Source organism: Rhinatrema bivittatum, chromosome 8 (genome assembly GCF_901001135.1).
Source record: "Rhinatrema bivittatum chromosome 8, aRhiBiv1.1, whole genome shotgun sequence".
NCBI classification, from domain to species: Eukaryota; Metazoa; Chordata; class Amphibia; order Gymnophiona; family Rhinatrematidae; genus Rhinatrema; species Rhinatrema bivittatum.
In genome coordinates this window covers 78,017,198-78,038,497 of record NC_042622.1, presented here as the reverse complement: position 1 = coordinate 78,038,497, position 21,300 = coordinate 78,017,198, and the positions used below count along the sequence as shown (strand labels likewise).

The 21,300-nt window shown below is 48.1% G+C and overlaps 1 protein-coding gene across 4 annotated transcripts in view; it reads right to left on the bottom strand.

Moving 5' to 3' along the window:
* Window positions 1–7,269: 7,269 nt before the first annotated feature.
* Window positions 7,270–21,300, bottom strand: part of GOLGA2 (golgin A2) — a 128,970-nt gene continuing 114,939 nt past the window's right edge. For 3 of the 4 annotated variants that reach the window (XM_029611637.1, XM_029611638.1, XM_029611640.1), the window contains 4 exons: window positions 11,172–11,274; window positions 10,702–10,808; window positions 9,651–9,819; window positions 7,270–9,505 (listed from right to left, as the gene is read on the bottom strand). In XM_029611637.1, coding sequence (XP_029467497.1) covers window positions 9,258–9,505; window positions 9,651–9,819; window positions 10,702–10,808; window positions 11,172–11,274 — 627 coding nt within the window. In that variant the 3' untranslated portion in view covers window positions 7,270–9,257. The remainder of the gene's footprint in view (window positions 9,506–9,650; window positions 9,820–10,701; window positions 10,809–11,171; window positions 11,275–21,300) is intronic. The other variant, XM_029611639.1, reaches the window with a different exon arrangement.

The following is a 21,300-nucleotide window of genomic DNA, read 5'->3' as shown; positions in this document are numbered from 1 at the left end:
AATTGGGGGGGGGGGGGGGGGGGTTGAATGTCAGGGGTACATCATGCTGGCTCATGCTTCCAAGCCTCCAGTCAAAATCCCATAGCCGGGGCCTGTTGGGGGGCCAGCTGGGGTCTAGGAGTTCTTTATTGATGAGGGCGGCCCCTGGAAGCAGTATGGGGCATGCGAGTCCGGGAGACAGGGGGATAATACTTCTGCCACCTATAGAAGGACCTCCAGGGGAGGTGCAGCGGGTCTGAAGCACTGGTGGATAGCTGCTGAAGAGTTTTATGGTGATCCTTCAACTGGGCTCCCGCATCCCTGACCTTGTCCCCAAAAAGATTCTCTCCTGTACAGGGGAGGTCAGCCAATTTCTCCTGAACCTCTGGCTGTAGGTCAGAGGCACGGAACCAGGCCATCCTGCGGGCCCAGATGCCCATGGTGGCCACCCTGGCACCGGTCTCGAAGATGTCATAGGTGGATCTCACCTCATGTTTTCCTGCCTCAAGACCTTGTTGCGTGACAGCAGAGAACGACTCCCGCTGCTGTTACGGTAAGTGCTCTGCAAGTTCTTGGACCTACTTCCATAGGTTCCGATTGTACTGGGTCATGTACAACTGGTAAGAGGCTATCAAGGCGATGAGCATGATGCCCTGAAATACCTTCCTACCAAAGGCATCTAGCTCCCTATGCTCTCGCCCTGGAATGGATGCGGGAGTGTTTGGTTCTTTTGAGAGCAGACTCCACTAACACAGACTGGTGGGGGAGATGACACCTTTCGAAGCCCAAGGCCTGTTGCACCAAATAGGTGGCATCCGCCTTCCTATTTACTGGGGAAATGGATATCGGGTGTTCCCACATCCGAAGGAGGAGGTCCTTAAAGATATCATGGATGGGAACAGCCACTATCTCCTGTGGGGAATTCCCGAATTGGAGAACTTCCAGCATTTTATGCCTCGCATTCTCCTCTGTGAGAAGTTGGAAGTGGATGGTCTCGGCCATGGGCTGTACAAAATCCGCGAAGGAGAGGTCCTCTGGGGGAGACAGCCTTTCCTCTGGAGGCAAAGGCTCCGAGAGAGGATTGTCAGATCTCAGAGGAAGACTCAGAAGAGTCATCTCCCCATGGATCATATGGACTTTCTCTTCCTCACTGAGGTCCCTGGGTGCCTGCGCAGGTGAGGTCTGCACAAATCCCCAGACCTAGGCTTAGAGAGCCTCGAGGGAACCGAAGGCACCGCTGGAGCTGATGGCCCTGGTGGTAGCGGAGGCACCAGGGTTCTTGGGAGGCCGGATGGCCCCGGCAAAGGCTCAGGGAACGGAGGCCTTGGGATCACTGCACCGGACAGTGTTGGCTGTCAGAGTGCATCTTCCTCCTTGGAGGGCCCAAAGATGGGAACCGCTCCCGAGGGGGGCATCAGTGGCTGCTGGGGAACAGAGGGTCCCTCGGGCACCGGTTGCATCAAGAGGACTCCAATCATGACATTCAGTTGCTCAAGCAGGGGCGCCAAGATAGCTGGCACGGGCTCTGGCACCAGTATGGGGGCCAGTGGCGGGGGCAGTTCAATGCTGTGTAGGGCTTGGAGTACCGCACACTGCACCCTGCGGTCCAACTCCTCCTGGAAATCTTGTGAGGACAGGACTGATGGAGCGGGACGAGGCATCACCGGCACTTCCTCGGAGCTCCAAGAAGGCACGGTGCCTGGCACTATCAGTGGGGAACACCTGGGATTCCCGGGCCTTTCGGAGGATGGGGCCTCCTCACCACAGGGTTACTTTGATGGTGGCACGGCAGTTGCCGATGCTACACCGGGACTGGTGCCATGCGTTGCTGGAGACCGGTGTTGGTGTTTGCAGCATCTCCCATGATGCTCGGCCCAGTCTTTCCCTGGTGCCGAGGAAGCTGAAGATCCAGATGTCCTTGAAAGTGGAGAGACCATGGAAGGGCAGACACTGCCTCCATGGTACCTGGACAATGCTGCCGGGTGTGTAGAGAGGGAAAGCATATCGAGTGGGTCCCCTCAACCCCAGGGTGTTGTTGATTCCAATGCAGGTGTAGAAGGAGCAGACGTTTTGGGACCAAAATGTTTCTACATGTTATCAAGACGCGAACGTCGGCCCTTGGGGGTCATCTGATTGCACAGCTGACACCCCACCCAGGCAGAGGATACAAACCTCATGCAGATCCGTGACAGACATGATCTGCAGGCACTGGGGGCAACAGTGAAAACCGGATGACGTCATGAAAAAGAATAACTGGTAAGCAGTCGATGGCCAGCGGGCCACCAAAGAACGACACATCGGGAATCGACCGCAGAGGAGGTAGAAGTTAACCTACTGTGCTGAGGAGGTGACACGGCGTTTGGATGGAGCCAAAACCAGGAAAAAGAAGACAAAATTTCCTTTTAAAGCTGAATTTCAAAATCGTGAGGCAACTGCAACGCGGGAAAAAAAAAAAAAAAAAAAAAGACTGAAAGGGGACCTCGCATGGATAGTGGCATGCTCAGTGTGCCAGTCAAAGCTTCTAGAAACTTTGACAAGTTTTCCATGCCAGGGTCTATCTGATGATGTCACCCATCTGTGAGGACTACCATCCTGCTTGTCCTAGGAGAACACATTCTGAGCTTAAGAACCCTCCCGCCCTCTTCTACCTTCATCTTATTCATAGTCCTTATCCTTATATCAGAACCTATAATTATACATATGTGCAATAACCTCTTCAAATCCCCCAAATTTTAACAATTATAGGCAAACAACAAGATACAATAGCAAGAGAAGCTTTTAAATTATATCCATGCAAAATAATATTATAATAATTATATTAAAATCCTGTTTTATCTTCAGAACTCTTAGCATGCCAAGTTCAATATTGAAAATGCAGCTTTGCAGATAATGGTCACTGAGCACAAAAAAAAAAAAAATCTCGGCCTTTCTCTGCAGGCACAAAAAAAAAAGAGAAAAAAAAGCTAGCTCACTCAAATCCAGGCTTCAGTTACACATTAGCCCTGAGTAGGAGGACAAGCCAAAAGAATAACTTCAGCTGGATGACTCCTGGGAGTCACTTCAGGCTGTATTCTCCAATTCTTCAACAAATTTATCGCCGACAGAAACCATTTAGCTTTATTTGTATATGCTACACAGAGTTTAGCAGGGTATATAGCAAGGCTTAACAAATACCCAATGTAATTCTGCAGAATAATTTTGAAAAACAAGTATTTTTTTTCCACCATACATGAGCTGCTTTCCTGCCCAAAGTGACTGTAAGACTTCTACTTTATGGGAAAAATTAAGCAGCCACGCTATCACCACTCTTGGCCTATCCATATTTTCTCTGCGGGGGGCCTAATCTATGTGCCTGCCTGTTCAACTCTCAGCTTCCCTTTTATCTCGGAAAGGTTTAGTTCTTTGTGCAACCAAGTTTCCAGAAAACTCACCTGGCAGGCCAATAAAGCATAAGTTGTTGCGTCGAGATCTGTTTTCTAGGTCCTCCAGTTGCTCTTCTTATTTAAGGTCACCTTAAGTTCGAGCACCTCTGACCTTGTTTTTTGCAGGCCATCTTGTGTATCTGAGACCCTATGTTCGATCCCTGCAAACCGGTGCTCGAATCCATTCACGGATGCAGACATCCTCCAGCTTGTCAAAGATTTTAAGTTCGAGATCTAAGGCTTCTAAGCACTGCAGTCTTCACTGCTGGTATCGCCACTGCTTTCACTGTGTCTGGTTCACACTAGAGTGCCCGGTCACCATTTTAGAGTCCTCCAACTTTGGCGTGTCTTTATCCTTCTCAGTCAGCCAAATCGACATGCCCAGATCGCGTTCCAAAATACAATAAACGGTGCCTTAACCTATCTGCTCAAATCTTTAAAGCTCACAAATTTCACCAGATGGAGGTGGATTGAGGACAGATAGTTCCAAGAAGGAAGAATCACATCATTGCCCTCTCACAGCACCAAGTGATCTTTTTTACATTTTTTTTAAAATTTACAATTACTTATATACTGCCACTCCAAAAATATTGGGGCAGTTTACAGAGTAAAAAACATACATAGCAAGTAAATACAAAACAAAGAAACAAGACAGTAAAACAGCATATTTGAGTAATATCTGTAACTTTCATAAGTGCAATACAGAATCATTTAGTTTCAAAAGCTGCCTTGAAAAGCCAGGTTTTTAAAGATTTTTTATTTTTTGAATGTCTTAACTTCTGTTGTTACTCTTAATACCTCTGGTATTGAGTTCCAGAGTCTTGGGCCTGCTCTCTCTCTGACCTCACAGAGATGAGCACAATGTACTGAAGGAACCTCTAATAGGCCCTTGCCTTTGAAATTTAATCTGCTGATCAGTTATGTTACCACAGCAAATGATGGTCAGCTAGAATGAAAGCCATACTTCTACCAAAGCCTGGACCAACTCATATGAGGCATTTGCCAAAAAGGACACATCTGTTCCATCTGAGTTGCATTCTCCAAGACCATCCCCCACATTCCAAGGCACTTTCATGTATGTGTTGAGAGAAACGCAGTCCAGCCTAGCAACAACACCACTGCACACAGTGCAGTGATATTGTTGCCACTTCAGCACCCAACCAGCAATCTCAAATGCCTGTTTCAGCATAGCCGCTTTCTTTCTGTTCTGAATATCCTTGATGACACAGCCTCTTTCCTCAGGAACAGTAGTCCTAATGGCAGCACAAATGAGGGCATCCACCTTAGAAATTTTCAGCTTTCCCTTTTTTGAAACAGGAGATATCACCTTGCCACAGTCTTACCCACTTTTAAATATATCTCTCAGGTATCCATGACACAGAGATCAAATCCTTAACTGGTCTATGTCATAGAAATGCTTTGGACGGTTTCCTTAAATTCATCATTATATTGTCCTATTCAGAGTTAACAGACTATTCTCCTTTTTCTGAACTATAGCTGAAATATCCTCTTTCCCTAGGGGAATGTTCTTCCTTCTCAAACTCTCCCTCCCTGTCATTTACCCTTAAATCCTCAAGGTCTAAAAGTCAATAGAACCAAACCCACAGCACTTCCCTCTCCTCCCACTCCTCTCCTTTTCTGCTCTGGATCCCCGGGACTTCCCGGGGGTGGGGGGGTTTCCATAGGAGAGAAACCCAAAGCTACACTTAACCCTACTGAAAAAAGACCTGATACAAACTCTTCTCAACTCTGTGGAAAAAAAGTGACCCAAGAAGAGGAAGGAATCACATCCTCAGGTGAAGAGAAAGGAGCTGGTCCTGTTGGAACTCCACCTGGAGGATCTGTGGACCAGACTGTGCAGCATCCAAGTCCACTGGAACCAGCATAGGAGGCCCTCATTCTGAGCTATTCCCTTCTCGTAGCTCCAAAAGGGTTAAGGGTTGCCATTATTGCTGTAGCAGCAAGCATGCCAGCAGGAACAGCCTGCAGATGACCCTAATGATGTAGGCCGACTACCACCCTTCCCTTTCAGGACACCGCCATCAAGTGCTGCCCTCTCTCCCCCTATAAGATTTACAAAGGCTTCCCCCTCCCAGTGCCTTACTGCGTGATCCATATGCGCTGAAAACTAATGAGTGATTCCTGCGAACCCTGAGGTTACCACTTCCTCCTCTACCTCAGCGCCCACACTTCCTAACCATATTGATAAGAAAAATAAGCAAACTATAATTCACTCTCAGTTGGCAAACTTTTCCTATTTTGCTTTCTGCTTTATTTTTCTTCCCTTTTTTTTTTTTTTTGCTTAAACAATTCTAACAAGCAGGAACCAGACAGAGCTCAGAAGGGAGGAAAATATAGCAAGGAAAGACTAGTTTAATTTTTCATTTTTTAAAGGAGGAGGAGAGAAAAAATGGGGAGGAGGGGGAGAAGAGGGGTAATTTTAGTTACCGTCGCTGGGGTGAACCAATAACTGGAAGTCCACTGGTCCACTGGATATGTTTAGAGAGGGAGGGAGTACAAGACTTTCACCTCAGGAGTTGCCATCCAAATTTCTATTTTCTTCACCAGGCCTCAGCTCACAGCATGATATGCTTGCCCGTCATCAGGCAGGCTAAGGTCAACCCGGAAGCCTATATAAGGTGACATTAGCAAGCCTGTTAGTCTGTCTCCATCTGCTGGGTGAGAGGCATAAACCCATGTCTGGACTGGTCTGGCTGAATGAAGAGGAAGCATCTGCTTTGCAGAACATATTCTGTTACATTTACTTGGGCATTCTTGTATATTTGACCTTGGCCTACTAACAAACCCTGTCAGCAGGAGACCATCTTTAGAAATGTCTTCCACCAAGGCAGTAGCATCATTTCTTGCCGTTTTACCATCAACACCACCTCCATCAAAACTCCAAAAAAATGTTTTGGGGTTTGTTGGTTTTTTGTTGCTGTAATAACTGACACCATCTAATATTTTTCTGTTTGTTAGACTAAGACGGTAACTTTTAAACAGCCACATGGGCACACATGTATACGGCCGACTCGCGCCAATGGACATCACCATTTTATGACATACGCGAGTATATGCATGCATGGTATAAAATAGGCTGTACGCACATACATGGGCGCACAATTTTATATAAAGATGCATGCATGTGCATGCAATGCCGCCTCTACTGCGTAAGCGGGGGAATTTTAGTAGATACGCACACCAACGTAATTACCAGTTTTCCCACTTCATTTCCTGTTCACTCAGGTAAAGGACAGGACCTTCTAACCCCCTAGTTAAATAGCCTCCCTTTTACCCTGTTAGCTCCAACCCTTAAAACCCCGCTGACTAATATAGTTTTTATTGTTTCATGATTTACATGCCATTTATAGCAGAAGTAAAGTTACATGGTAGGGTACCCCAGCATGCGCTTGTGCGTGTGAATACTTATGCGCCGGTTTCATAAAAAATCCAGGAACACTCATGCCCCACCCAGACCATGCATATTAGCTGCCCCATTTTTCAAAAAAAAAAAAAAGTTTTGTGCGTGTACTGGCAGATACATGCGTACTCATGTGCCAGCCCAACTTCAGCACATGTACGGCTTTTAAAATTCGCCTTTTAGGTTGGAAAATATTTGGCAAAAGAAGTGTTTTTGGTATTTTTTTTTTTTTTTTAAAGCAATACCTTTTTATTTTTTGCCTGAAATTTTTTTGCTAATACTACTACTTCAGCATGGGAAGATGGCACTCATAAAATGCCTTGAATAGGGATGGATGAGGAATTTCCTGGACTTTTTCATTCTTCTCTTATGCATCAGAACCATGCAGTCTAGGGGAAAATGAAAAAAAGCAGACACAAAAAGTATTCTAACCCCACCTAACAAAAGCACATTGTATGCAGAGTTCATTTATTGTGAAACAAAGACATTTTTTGCAAGATTAAATCAGTTTACAACCAAATGTAAAATGTTATCTTCCCGTTTCTTCTCCATATTCTTGGTATAACACCCAATAAATATTTACTGCATTTAAGAATTCTTGGTATTAAATCACAGTCCTCTCTCTATTGTATTTAGATCATTTTTATAATTGACGTTATCAATAACCCTGCAACCAAAAATGTTGCACAGGTTCAACTTTTTTCTTGCAGGAATATACAAAATGTTACACAGGTACAGTATGTACACAAAATTCATGTGTCAGGAGCTTAGATGTCTTGCCTTCTTCTATTGTTGCCCATACTGTTAACACTTGCATGTGCAAAAATAACACTGAGCCAGCATCCCTGCACACTCTTGACTTTCCCTCATGGTAACCGCTTCACAACAATGCACATTACAAAGAACCATCTTCCTAATCACCTTCACTTCAGGTCTCATTGAGTGGGATTAAAGGCTTCTGGCTGACAAGTTCTAGAATCGAGTTACATACTTTCTTCACTTCCAACTACAAATGCATGTTTAGGTAAAACTGATGCTACCTCTAGGCACCTCCTCATCCAGCATCATTCTGTAGCTACCATCTCTTCTGCTTGTCATGTAATGCTGCAGATGGCACTCATGCCCACAAGCAATTCTACCTCCACAGCAAAGCAAGCTCCTTTTGCTGCAAAATCCTTCCTCAGCATGAAGTTTCATTTCCAAATCTCACAATCAAACAGGGCAGCTGTTCAAAAGTGAGATATGATCAGCACATGCTAACAAGGAGGTCTAAAATTAAAAAAAAAAATGACAAAAGAGAATGAAGTTCCAGCAAACCCAGAGCTAGAACATTTTCCCTACATTAAAGCACAGTGAAGAGCTTCTGCTTTCATTCTTTAACCTATCTCTCTCTCTCTCTCTATATATATATATATATATATATATACACACACACACATATATATCTATATATATATATATTTAGATATAGATATGTATGCATATATCTATACATATTTTTAATAAGTACACATTCACATACATAGAAAAGATGGATTCATTCCTGAAAATGCACCAGTATTCAATTCATTTTCATCAATGTGGCTAGCCCTTTACCGAAAGGGTGTTGGACACATGGAATAGCCTTCCTTTGGTAATGGTAGAGGCAAGGATAGTATCAGAATTCAAGAGAGCATGGAAGAAGCACAGAGGATCTCTGAGAGAGATGAAGATTATAAAGTTGAATGGGAGATGAGGAGAGGCCACATGGTCTTTTTACCAACCATCATGTTCTATGCTAACCCTTGTGCTTTAGCTCGGACTTTAAATGCCAATGTGCTCTTGGTAAAAGCCATTAATCTATCCATACTATGAGAAGTAGAAGCTCCATCACAACACATTCATAGCACTTACAAGGTTGAGTTCAAATAAAGAGAGACAGCATCCATAAGGAAGGTGGGATTAGCAGCACATAACACACGTGAACTGTTGTCTTGGAAGCTGCATATGACAAAAAAGCAGATTGAGTCACAAATGATGAAAGACACAGTCGCCAACAGTTGTCCTGCAGCAAAGTCCACAAGCTACATGTGAAAAGAAGAGTGAGGAAGATTCATGATCCCCACACTTACTGTGTGATCAAAAGGCAGATTTCTAGAATTCTTGGGGAAATCCCTTTTACACTTCAATTAAGTACCTTCTTTGCTCTGCTCAGATATCACTGCAGAAAGTATCCCCTCACTTAGTAACATTTAGTGTGAGTAAAAGAAAGTGGAAGATCTGAGGCAGGGGCTCAGCGCAGAGGGGCAGTTACTTTTCAGTTATGGAGGGGCAAACTAAGAGAATGGAAGACAGAAGTGGTCTGGGGCTGTTCAGTTATAATACAAATATCTGGGGCAAATTCATTGTTTTTCCAGGCCACTATAAACTGGTTTCCAGCTGTCTTTGCAATTTGGTTAAATAACCATAATCCTGACCTCATCGTTATCATCTGCTCGGTAAAAGAAAGGAATGCAGGGGTTCTCCAGCAGAGAGCTCTGCCTCTCCTGGGGACTCTGCATCTCTCGAAGTAGCTGCATGATTTGTTTAGCAGTAGGATCTTCTGGGCTCGAGTGGGGACCATTGCTTCTGCCAGGGGCGGCGTGGGCTCTCAGGGTGGCTCCCTCTTGCTCTCTCTCCTCCAATAAACTGACCTCTTGCATTTCTGTGGAGAACAGAAGGGAGTCAGAGCTCATCATTTACAATGAAGATGACTCAGTACTTGAGTACAATGTCATAGGAATTACTTTCTCTCCCAGTTCAATTTTCATTCCCACCCCTACACAGAAAAAGCCTAAAGCACTGCTTACCACTGTGCTCACCTTGTCCATCGGCAGCATTCAGCTCCAGATCCATCTCTTCACCCCCTTGACTGCCTAACACATCTGATTTCTCCATGGATGCCAGGTACTTATTGTACCATTCGTTTCTCTCCATGACCAACCGCATCACCAAGTCCTGGAGTTCCAGCAGTTTTACCTGTAGCCAGACAGACGCAAGCTTACAAATCCTTGCAATATCCTCCAGTGTCATGCTTTACCCAAAGTGAAATCACAGAAATCACAGAACATAAAATGTTCCATTTTCCATACTCCCCACCTCTCCTAAGAACCACTTTGTATGTACCAAAAGAATTTTATACTATCCATTTGCACTGAATGCCAGTGGCAGGTTTCAACAGTGCATGTTCTGCCTCTTACATACTGTTTGAGCTGCAGAGGAGAGCACAGAGCAAGAAAGTCATTTTTTTTTAATTGGAGAATTTGTTAGGGCAACGATGGCCTGAAAGGGGGCTATTCTGTCAAGCTATTTGTTGGGAGGATGGTGGCCTGCAGAGGGTTATGTTATCCAGTGAACTGGGAGGATGATGGTGGCCTGAAGGGTGTATGCTATTGCGTGAACTGGGGGATTTGTTGGGAGGATGGTGGCCTGAAGGGGGTTATGTTATCCAGTGAACTGGGAGGATGATGGTGGCCTGAAGGGTGTATGCTATTGCGTGAACTGGGGGATTTGTTGGGAGGATGGTGGCCTGAAGGGGGTTATGTTATCCAGTGAACTGGGAGGATGATGGTGGCCTGAAGGGTGTATGCTATTGCATGAACTGGGGGATTTGTTGGGAGGATGGTGGTCTGAAGGGGATTATGCTGCTGAAGGAAATAAGGAGCTTTTCAATGTTTTTGTAAAATACTGTGAGTGGCATGTGATTACAGGGGAATTGATAGGGAAGAGGGTGACCTTGAGGGGGATCATGGCAATGATTATTTATGGTTCTGTGTATTTTATTTCTTTGCTATAAACTGCTTTGAGCATTTCATATGAATGTAGCGGTATATAAATTCTAATGCATAAATACAATTTTACCTTCATCTCCTCTTTGTCTTGGGCTAGCCTGCTAATATAGTCTTCCTTCTCTCGGTGGCGTTGCTTTAGGATAGCTCTCTGGCTTTGATACAGTGCAATGTACTCGCCTGGGAAACAATCCACATGATCTGTTAGATGCAACAATCTTTCCTCTCTATTCACCAGCAAATTAAAAAGATCAGAAAAACAGGGACAATTAAAAAGCCCATAGCAAAATCTGGTTAGGCAAAAGAACCTATCAAGTATCTTTTCTTAAAACCCAAATATTTAAAAAAAGCAGATGGGTACTTGAACCCAGCACTCAGCTGGTGAAGCAGAAGCATGCAAGTATCTGGCATAACACACTTGTCATGTATTTGTAGCACTGCAGAGAAGAAAAGGCAGGGAGAGCCTTGGGAGCATGGTGGAAAGAATTATTCAGATACATACTGACAGGATAGGGAAAGCTTGCTTTGACAGTACTTTCTTACCAATCGTATCAGTTTCCCCTGACAGCTGTATGCATCGATGCTCCAACTCTTCCACTCTGTCTTTTAGATCTGCTTTCTCCTGCATCAGCAAAGTGAATCGGGACTGAAAAACAAAGATCCATTATCAGAAGCCTCCTAACATCTAGATCATCCTTTTCATTTTCTTATTCTCACAAGAGGCCACTCCACTGTGCTTAACACTACCAATGAGCAGGAATATTTGGTCTTTACAAACAGCTTTTACTCATAGTAACAGTTCTGCTCCTACTTAGTTTGCACACACTGTGGCAATCATTTTTCTCATAGTAATTCCCTGTAATGCTACAGCATAAAATACTGACAAAAGTGATTGCGATAAATTGCAGGAGTTCCTTGCGAGACTGGAGGATTGGGCATCCAAATGGCAGATGAAATTAACGTGGACACCTGCAAGGTGATGCATATAGGGAAAAATAGCCCATGCTGTAGTTATATAATGATAGGTTGAATATTAAGAATTATTACCCAGGAAAAAATTTAGGTGTCATAGTGGATAATACATTGAAATCATCGGCTCAGTGTGCTGCAATGGTCAAAAACATCAAACAAAATGTTAGGAATTATTAGGAAGGGAATGGTAAATGAAACGGAGAATTTCATAATGCCTCTGTATCGCTCCATGGTGAGACCGCACCTTGAGTACTGTGTGCAGTTCTGGTCACTGGATCTCAAAAAAGATATAGTTGCATTGGACAAGGTACAGAGAAGGGCTACCAAAATGATAAAGGGGATAGAAAGGCTCCCCTATGAGGAAAGACTAAAAAGGTTAGGGCTATTCAGCTTGGAGAAGAGACAGCTAGGGTTGGATATGACAGAGGTCTATAAAATGATGAGAATAGGACTAGAATAGGAAAATGTGAAAGTTATTTATTCTTTCAGATAACAGAAGGACTAGGGGGCACTCCATGAAGTTACAATAAAACAAATCGGAAGGCGATCCCACGTAGCCAAGGCAAAAAACAACAGGGAGACAAGCTTATGTCGTGGAAGGATTTTATTGTTGAATTTTATTTTCTAAAGCCAGACTCCGGACGAGTTTCGCCATTCAAAGCTGCATCAGGGGCTTATGTTGCTTCAGATGGTTACATAACTACATAAACAATCTTTCATGTAGTAAAAAAGTAACAAAATCAATCCTTAGTCGTATAGAAGACTACACTGCTTCAAAGGACGAAGTGTGTTAGTCCTGATATTCAGTTGTTTATGTTCCAAACTGAGAAATATAGCTTCCCTTGCTGCGTGTCGAATAGAGCCCCCAGAAACTCCAAGGTCTGAGAGGGAATGAGGTGATTCTTGGCCAGGTTGATCGCCCCGCCGAGCGATCTCAAAAGTTGTAACACCCTGCGGACCGCTGCCTGACAAAGTTCCTCGGTTTGGCGTGAATCAACCAGTCATCCAGATATGGATGCACCAACAATCCTTCCTGGCGAAGTTGCGCCGCTACCACCACCATTATCTTGGTGAAAGTCCTGGGAGCGGTGGTGAGCCCCAACGGCAGAGCCTGAAACTGATAATGGTGACCGAGGAAGAAAAACCTGAGATACCGCTGGTGGGCCTTCCTTATGCCGATGTGCAGATATGCCTCCGTTAGGTCCAGTGATGCCAGAAACTCGCCCTTTCTTATGGAGGCAATCACCGACCGCAGAGTCTCCATGCGGAAACGAGGCACACGAAGGCATCTGTTGACCCTTTTTAAATCCAGAATGGGCCGAAACGTCCCCTCTTTTTTTGGCACCACGAAATAGATGGAATATCGGCCTCTTCTCCATTCTCCCAACGGGACGGAGGTAATGGCTCCCAGGGTTAGAAGCAGTCGCAAGGTGTTGTGCACTGCTTGACATTTTTCCTTGTATGCGCATGGAGACACCAGGAACATGTCCCGAGGGCGACGTACAAAATCTAATGCGTAACTGTGTCTTATCACTGTGAGGACCCACTGGTCCGACTTCAACTTGGCCCATTCTTCATAAAACAGGGACAGTCCGCCCCCCACGACGGCCTCCGAAGAACGGGCCAGCCTCATCTCATTGCGAGGATTTGACTCCCGGGGCAGTTTGGGAAGGTCCAGGTCTCCCAAACCGGCGCCCACGAAAGGACAGACCAGGACTGCTGTCGGTTAGCCCCTGGCCAAAAAGTAGGACCTGTAGATCTGGCTGGATGAAACTTCCAATTTCCACGAAAGTGCGGCTTCGACGAAAAGGAGCCCCTCGACCGGGGCCGATCCTCCGGGAATTGGTGCACTGTATTCTCTCCCAGAGATTGAATCAAGTCTTCCAACTGCTTGCCAAAGAACAGTTTACCCTTAAAATGCATAGAGCCGAGCTGCGTTTTAGACGAAACATCCGCTGACCAATTTCTCAACCACAGGAGCCTGCGCGCAGACACCGTGGAAACCATGGATCTGGCCGAAGCCTGCAATAGATCGTGAAGTGCATCCGCACTGTAAGCGACCACCGCTTCCCATCAACCTGCTTTGAGAGCCTCACCCTCTGAAAGGCCTTCATTGGCCAGCAGCTGCTGAACCCAGCGTAGGCCTGCTCGTAAAGCAAAATTACTGCACATGGCAGCCCGAACCGCCAACACAGACACTTAAAAAATCTTCTTGAGCTGAAGCTCCAACTTCCTATTCTGGAGGTCCTTGAGGGCCGACGTCCCGGTGACCGGGATAGTCGTTCTCTTGGTGACTGCAGAAACTGTAGCATCTACCTTGGGAACTCGTAACAGCTCCAAAGCTTCCCCTGGCAGAGGATATAGCTTGTCCATCGCTTTACTCACCTTCAACCCGAGGTCTGGGGTATCCCATTCCTGGAATAGTAAATCCAAGGCGGAAAAATGAAAAGGAAAAGAAGTAGTAGGGCTCCTCAGACCCAATAAAACAGGATCCATATTCCCCTGTTTAGCTGTTTACGGCAGTCCTTCGATGCCTAACTCCCCCAAAATAAAGGGGATGAGCGGCCCCAGTTCATCTCTTCTGAAGAGACGGACCCACCTTCGGGTCGTCCCCCTCCGTGACCTGATCGGTACGGACCGCGTCCGCGTGCTGGTCCAGATCACCATCCAGCCCCGTCGGGGCTCTGGGCTGCGCATCCTGATCATCTGAGGTATCCGTATCCGTCTGATGGCCCCCAGATCTTAATGGCCGCAGCACCTTAGCTGGACTGGGGCCCACCTTATCCATGGCCCCGGGTCCCCTGAGACGTAGTCCGCTTGCGAGCCACCTTATGGGGAGTACTGGAAGGTACACCCTCCTCAACCTGCTTCTTGCTAGTCTTTTTGACTTTAAAAGCCTTATGCATCAGTAAAACAAATTCTGATGAAAAGGAAGAGGAGGAATCCATGGCCCCCTCAGGGCCATCATCTGTACCCATGGAGCCTTGGTCAGTATCATCTGCTCCCCCTGAGCAGAGCTGTTGCGGGGATAAATCGGGAGGAGAAATCCCCTCCCCCCTCGCGGCCCTGTCAGCTCCCCTGCCTGTGCCCAAAATGGCCGCCGCAGGAACGGAGCAGCTGAGGCCGACTGAGACGTAGTGGGCCTCGAGGAAGCCCCATATGTTGACTGCCGACCCTCCCGGGGCAAGACGAAGGATCCCTCCCCCCCGGGGATGCAAGAGGAACAGAGCCCATCTCACGAAAGTCGCAAGCACGGCATGCCGAGGACCGGGGCATGACAGCCGGCCGAACCAAATGAAATTTAACACCCCCCCCCCCCCCCCCCCCCCGAGCGGCAAAACTGACAAAAAACCCGAAGCAACTGTAAGGAGAAGGGAAGGGAGAGTCAGCGCGGCCGAAAGAAACCAAACTTATTTATCAATTTTTTTTTGTATAGTTACCCCCGGGCCGTCACTGCAGAAGTCCTGCACCTCAGTTCCTTCTGAGGGGAGTGAGCCAGACCTCCGCTATCACCCCCAGAGCTGCTCTGTCCGTGGTACTAGGGCCCTCGACCCCTACCAGCAGCTGCCAGCAACACGTGAGGGGATGGTCCCCTCAGGACCTGACAACCCTCCAGGCGGCTTGAGACTCCAAACCTTAATCCTTTTTTTTTTTTTTTTTTTAATCAACTTTACCTGAACAAACTCTCTGTCAACTTCCTAACTCAATCAATCAAACTTCTGTCTTATGCTAACCACTGATCAAACCAGACTGTGGGCTTTGCACCTGTACCATCTGCTGGAGACAGAGGAATACTGACAGACTGTGGGTGGCACACTGGTATATATGGCAGAGTCTGTCAAAACTTTCTCTGTCTCCATCTGCTGGACGGGAGGCAAAACCCAGGAGTCTGGACTGATCCGGGTACGTACAGGGAATAGGAATTATTAGGAAGGGAATGGTTAATAAAACGGAAAATGTCATAATGCCTCTGTATCGCTCCATGGTGAGATCGCACCTTGAATACTGTGTACAATTCTGGTCGCCGCATCTCAAAAAAGATATAGTTGCAATAGAGAAGGTACAGAGAAGGGCAACCAAAATGATAGATGGGATAGAACAGCTCCCCTATGAGGAAAGGCTGAAAAGATTAGGGCTGTTCAGCTTGGAGAAGAGATGGCTGAGGGGGGATATGATAGAGGTCTTTAAAATCATGAGAGGTCTTGAACGGGTAGATGTAAATCAGTTATTTACACTTTCAGATAATAGAAGGAATAGGGGCACTCCATGAAGTTAGCAAGTTTGATTAATAGCAGTTAATGGACTTCTCCTCCAAGAACTTATCCAAACCTTTTTTTAACCCAGCTACACTAACTACACTAACCACATCCTCTGGCAACAAATTCCAGAGCTTAATTGTGTATTGAGTGAAAAAGAATTTTTTCCAATTAGTCTTAAATTCTTTTTCACTCAATACACAATTAAGCTCTGGAATTTGTTGCTAGAGGATATGGTTAGTGCAGTTAGTGTAGCTGGGATTAAAAAAGTTTTGGATAAGTTCTTGGAGGAGAAGTCCATTTTTGCTATTAATCGAATTGACTTAGGCAATAGCCACTGCTATTACTGGCATCAGTAGCATGGGATGTACTCAGTGTTTGGGTACATGTCAGGTTCTTATGGCCTGGATTGGCCACTGTTGGAAACAGGATGCTGGGCTTGATGGACCCTTGGTCTGACCCAGCATGGCAATTTCTTATGTTCTTATCCATTTGGCTGAGTCAAGAGAAAGGTTATTCGGAGTAACTTCCTGTGGCAAAGCTTTAGAATGCTTTGCCACAGGAAGTCAAAGCTGAATCCACACTGCTGCATTTTAGGAAGCTTGTAAAAAAACACAGGCTTTTTGCAGTGTTAAACAGATAGATTGCTGGCCTCTGTTATTCTGTTGACTTAAATTTTAATGTTTGTTTTTATGGTTATTTCTAGTTTTTATTTTATGTTTTGGGATTTTATATACATTATTTTATGAATGAATAGTTACAAGCCTCTCAAAATGAGTGGGTTATAAATATTTTAAATAAATAAAATAGGCCCAAAGGAAAATTAGTTTCTTACCTGATAATTTTCGTTCCTGTAGTACCAAGGATCAGTCCAGGACACCTGGGTTGTGACTCCGCACCAGTAGATGGAGACAGACTAAAACTTGTGGGCGGAGCCATATATGCCCCTGTGCCAGTCACAGCCCCTCAGTCATACGTAATGTCAAAGTAGAAAATACCATAAGGCAACCATAGCTAACCACACAAAAACTTGCAATGTAAACGGAAAATTCCAACACCCCTACAGGAACCAGACTCCCCAACCGGGAGAGCGACTAAACAAGGGGTCAGCGTACGGACAACCACAATGAGCGGACTCTCCGTTACTTAAGCGTAGCACTGCGGGCGGGATCCTGGACTGATCCTTGGTACTACAGGAACGAAAATTATCAGGTAAGAAACTAATTTTCCTTTCCCTGTACGTACCAGGATCAGTCCAGGACACCTGGGATGTACCAGAGCAAACTTACCGAGGGTGGGAAGCAGAGAGTCCCGCTCGGAGTACCCTCTCTCCAAAGCCCCCCGCTTCAGTAGCCTGAACATCCAACCGGTAATGTTTAATGAAGGTATGCAACGACTTCCAGGTAGCCGCCCTGCAAATCTCTTGAGGCGACACCTGAGACGATTCCGCCCAAAACGCCGCATGAGACCGCGTCGAATGAGTCCGAAGACCCACTGGCGGTGATTTGCCCCGCAGAATGTACGCGGAGCCAATGGCCTCCTCGAGCCACCGGGCGATGGTCGTGCGGGACGCCGCAGAACCTTTCGTGGTACCTGACGTCAATACAAACAGATGATCCGTCACCCGAAAGGAATTAGTGACCTCTAGATAGCGAAGAAGAGATCTCCGCACATCCAGTTCTCAATGCTCCCGATTTCGGGTCCGAAGAGTTTCCAACCGCGAAAGCAGGAAGCTCGACCGATTGATTCAAATGAAAACCGACACGACTTTAGGCAGGAAGGAACGAACCGTCCGCAAGGAAACCCCCGAATCGGAAATGCGCAAGAAAGGCTCCCTACAGGACAGGGCCTGCAATTCCGAAACACGGCGAGCCGACGCAATCGCCACCAGGCATACGGTCTTCAACGGGAGATCCGTAACCGTTGACCGCTTGAAGGGCTCAAACGGTGCCGAGCATAAGGAAAAAGAACCCAATTGAGGTTCCCGGACGGATCTAGAGGACGCAATGGGGAACGGAGGGACCTTGCTCCCCTAAGAAAACGGGAAATATCCGGATGCAGGGTCAGGGGAAAACCCCTGAACCTTACCTTGCAAGCAACGAAGCGCCGCCACCTGTACTCGCAGGGAACTGCACGCCAACCCTTTGGCGAGACCAGCCTGGAGAAAACTAGGATCTCGGAGATCGAGGCTGAAGTGGGGACCACCCCACGCTGCAGACCCCAGGTCTCAAAATCACCCAGACTCGGATATACGCCAGAGACGTAGACTGCCTCCTAGATCCCAACAGCGTGGCCACCGCCGCATCTGAGTAACCTTTGCTTTTCAAGCGCCGCCTTTCAAAAGCCATGCCGCGAGACAGAAGTGATCCACATCCTCCAAACAGACGGGACCCTGGCGAAGGAGCCCCGCGAACCCCTGGAGACGAAGGGGGCGACCACCGACAACTGAATGAGAGCGGCAAAAATCACGGACGACGTGGCCACTCCTGCGTCGCTTGGATCACTTTGGACGGGTGCAGCTCTATGCGCCGCAGGATCTTTCCCATCACAGTAACACGTTCGACGGCCAGGGAAGAGCCAAAGCGTCGACGTCCTCGGCCCCTCTCTCCCGGCGTCGGCTGCAGATGAGAAGGAAGGTGACCACCGCCAGCTCCCACTCCCCTGGATCCAGGTGAAGACGACTGAGATAATCCGTCTGGACATTGTCGATTCCGGCAATGTGGGACGCTGCGATATTGCAGAGATGTCGCTCCGCCCAGCCGATCAAGAGCTACGCTTCCTCCGCTACCAGTGGACTCCGTGTCCCGCCCTGACGGTTGATGTAGGCTACAGTGGTCGCGTTGTCCGACAATATCCGCACCGCCTTTCCCCGTAACAACGGCAGGAAGGACTACAGTGCCAGGTGAGCCGCTCTGGTCTCTAGACGATTGATGGACCACTGCGCTTGAGTCACGGACCACCGGCCCCGTACCGACGTGCCTAGGCAAACCTTGCTCCAACCGGAGAGGCTGGCGTCCGTGGTCACTACCGTCCAGTTGGGAACCAACAGGGACACCCCACAAGTCAGGTGTTCCGACACTAGCCACCCTAGTAGGCTGTCCCTCACCTGATCCGTAAGCGTCAGCGGAAGGTGGAATTCCCCTGACACCGGCTTCCAACGGAATAGCAAGGAGGATTGTAATGGACGTAGATGAGCGAACGCCCAGGGGACCAACGCGAGCGTTGACGCCATAGACCCCAGAACCATCAGGTGGTCGCAAACCAACGGTAACCGAAGAGACAATAACCGCTGGACTTGAGACTGCAGCTTGCGCACGCGCTCTCCGGACAGGGACACTCGGCCCTGTTTCGTGTCGAAGACGGCTCCCAGGTGGTCCAAGGACTGGGTGGGAACAAGATGATGCTTGAAAAAGTTGACGACCCAGCCCAAAGACTGCAGCAGCTGGAGGACTGCGTCCACAGCCAACCGACACTGACTCTCGGACTTGGCCCGGAACCACCAGTCATCCAGGTAAGGGTGTACCAAGAAACCCTGTCGCCGAAGCTGAGCTGCCACCACGACCATCACCTTTGTGAACGTACAAGGAGCCGTCGCCAGTCCGAAGGGGAGCGCCCGAAACTGATAATGTCTTCCCAGGATGCAGAACCTGAGAAACCTCTGAAAAGATGGCTGGATCCCCACATGGAGGTACGCTTCCGTGAGATCTAGCGAGGCCAGGTATTTGCTGGGCCGCACCGAGGCAATTACTGAACGAATTGTCTCCAACTTGAAACGGGGGACCCGAAGGCACCTGTTCACCATTTCCAGGTCCAAGACTGGTCTGGACGTGCCGTCTTCCTTCGGAACGATGAAGTAAATCAGGTAACGTCTCGTGCCTTGTTGATCTGGAGGCACGGGAGAAATGGCCCCCAAGTTTCGCAACTGTCCGAGGGTCCCGAGCACGGCCGCTCTCTTCTCTGGATGCTTGCAGGGCGACAACCGGAACTTGTCTGATGGTATTTGAGCAAAGTGTAGAGCATAGCCGTGTCTTATCACGTCGAGGACCCAGTGATCCGAGGTTACCTTGACCCATTCCTCGACAAACCACGTCGACCTCGCCCCGACGTTGTGAATTACGGTCTGGGGCAGAGGCGAGGGATGGGTCAGCTTCATCACATTGCGAGACCTTGGACCCCTCGCCCAACAGGGTTCCCCCCTGTCTACCGGACCTTTGCCACGAAAAGGACAGCGACCACGGGGAAGAGCGAGCAGGATACAACCGGTATGCGGGACCCGAGGATCTCCAAGGGTGCGACTTTCTGCTTCCACGAGAACGGGGCCTACCGGACAACGAGGACCGGGACCTAGCCCTGTCCTCAGACAATTTGAAAGTCCTGTTCTCCCCCAAGGAAAGCATCAAATCATCTAGTTCCTTACCGAACAATAGCTTTCCCTTAAATGGAAGCGAACAGAGGTGAGCCGTGTAGGAACCATCCGCTGCCCAGTTGCGAAGGCATAGGAGACGACGCGCAGAGACCGCCGCGACCATGGATCTAGCAGCAGTCCGAAGGAGATCGTGGAGACCATCCGCCCCATATGCTATCGCTGCCTCTAAGCGATCCGCCTGTGAGGCTTCCTCTTCCGAGAGACCCGCATTTGCCTGGAGGACCTGAGCCCAGCGCAAACTGGCTCTCCTCGCAAAGTTGGTACAAATGGCGGCCCGGACGCCTAAGCCGATACCTCAAAAATCTTCTGGAGTTGTACCTCCAGCTTCCGGTCCTGAATATCACTGAGGGCCGTGGCTCCTGTGACAGAGATCGTCGACCTCTTGGTCAGCGTCGACACCGCTGCATCCACCTTCGGGATCCTTAACAGCTCCAACGCTTCCTCCGGCCGAGGATAAAGCTTGTCCATGGCCTTTGTCACCTTGAGGCCTAACTGCAGGGCATCCCATTCCTGAAACAGAAATATCCGTCGACGAGAAATGGAAGGGAAAAAACCACCGCGGGGCCAGTGAGCCCCAGGAGTACCGGATCCAAATTGGCCTCCTGTCTAGCTACCACTGGCGGGCCCAGCTCCGCCAGAATAGCTGGGATAAGCGGGGCTAGTACCTCCCTGCGGAAGAGGCGGACCACTTTAGGATCGTCGGCCTCCACAGCCTGCGCCCCTTCACCCGCTCCGGGCGGGTGAGACAGCCCCCTGGCGTCCCCTCGGGGACTCCTCGTGGGAATTCACCTCAGCCGAGACGGAGGACTCGCTATCCGTGGCCTGTGGAGCCCCCCCGCGGGACTCCCTGCGGGGTTCTTCACGTCCTGGTGTCCGAGGACCCCTTGCGTTTCTTCCGCTTGGGACCCGACCTGTGGGTCCCCGAAACAGCCTCCGACCCCTGCCTATGCCTGCGGCTGTTATGTTTAGGGCCCTCGCGTAACAACAACGCAAAATCCGTGGAAAACGAAGAGGACCC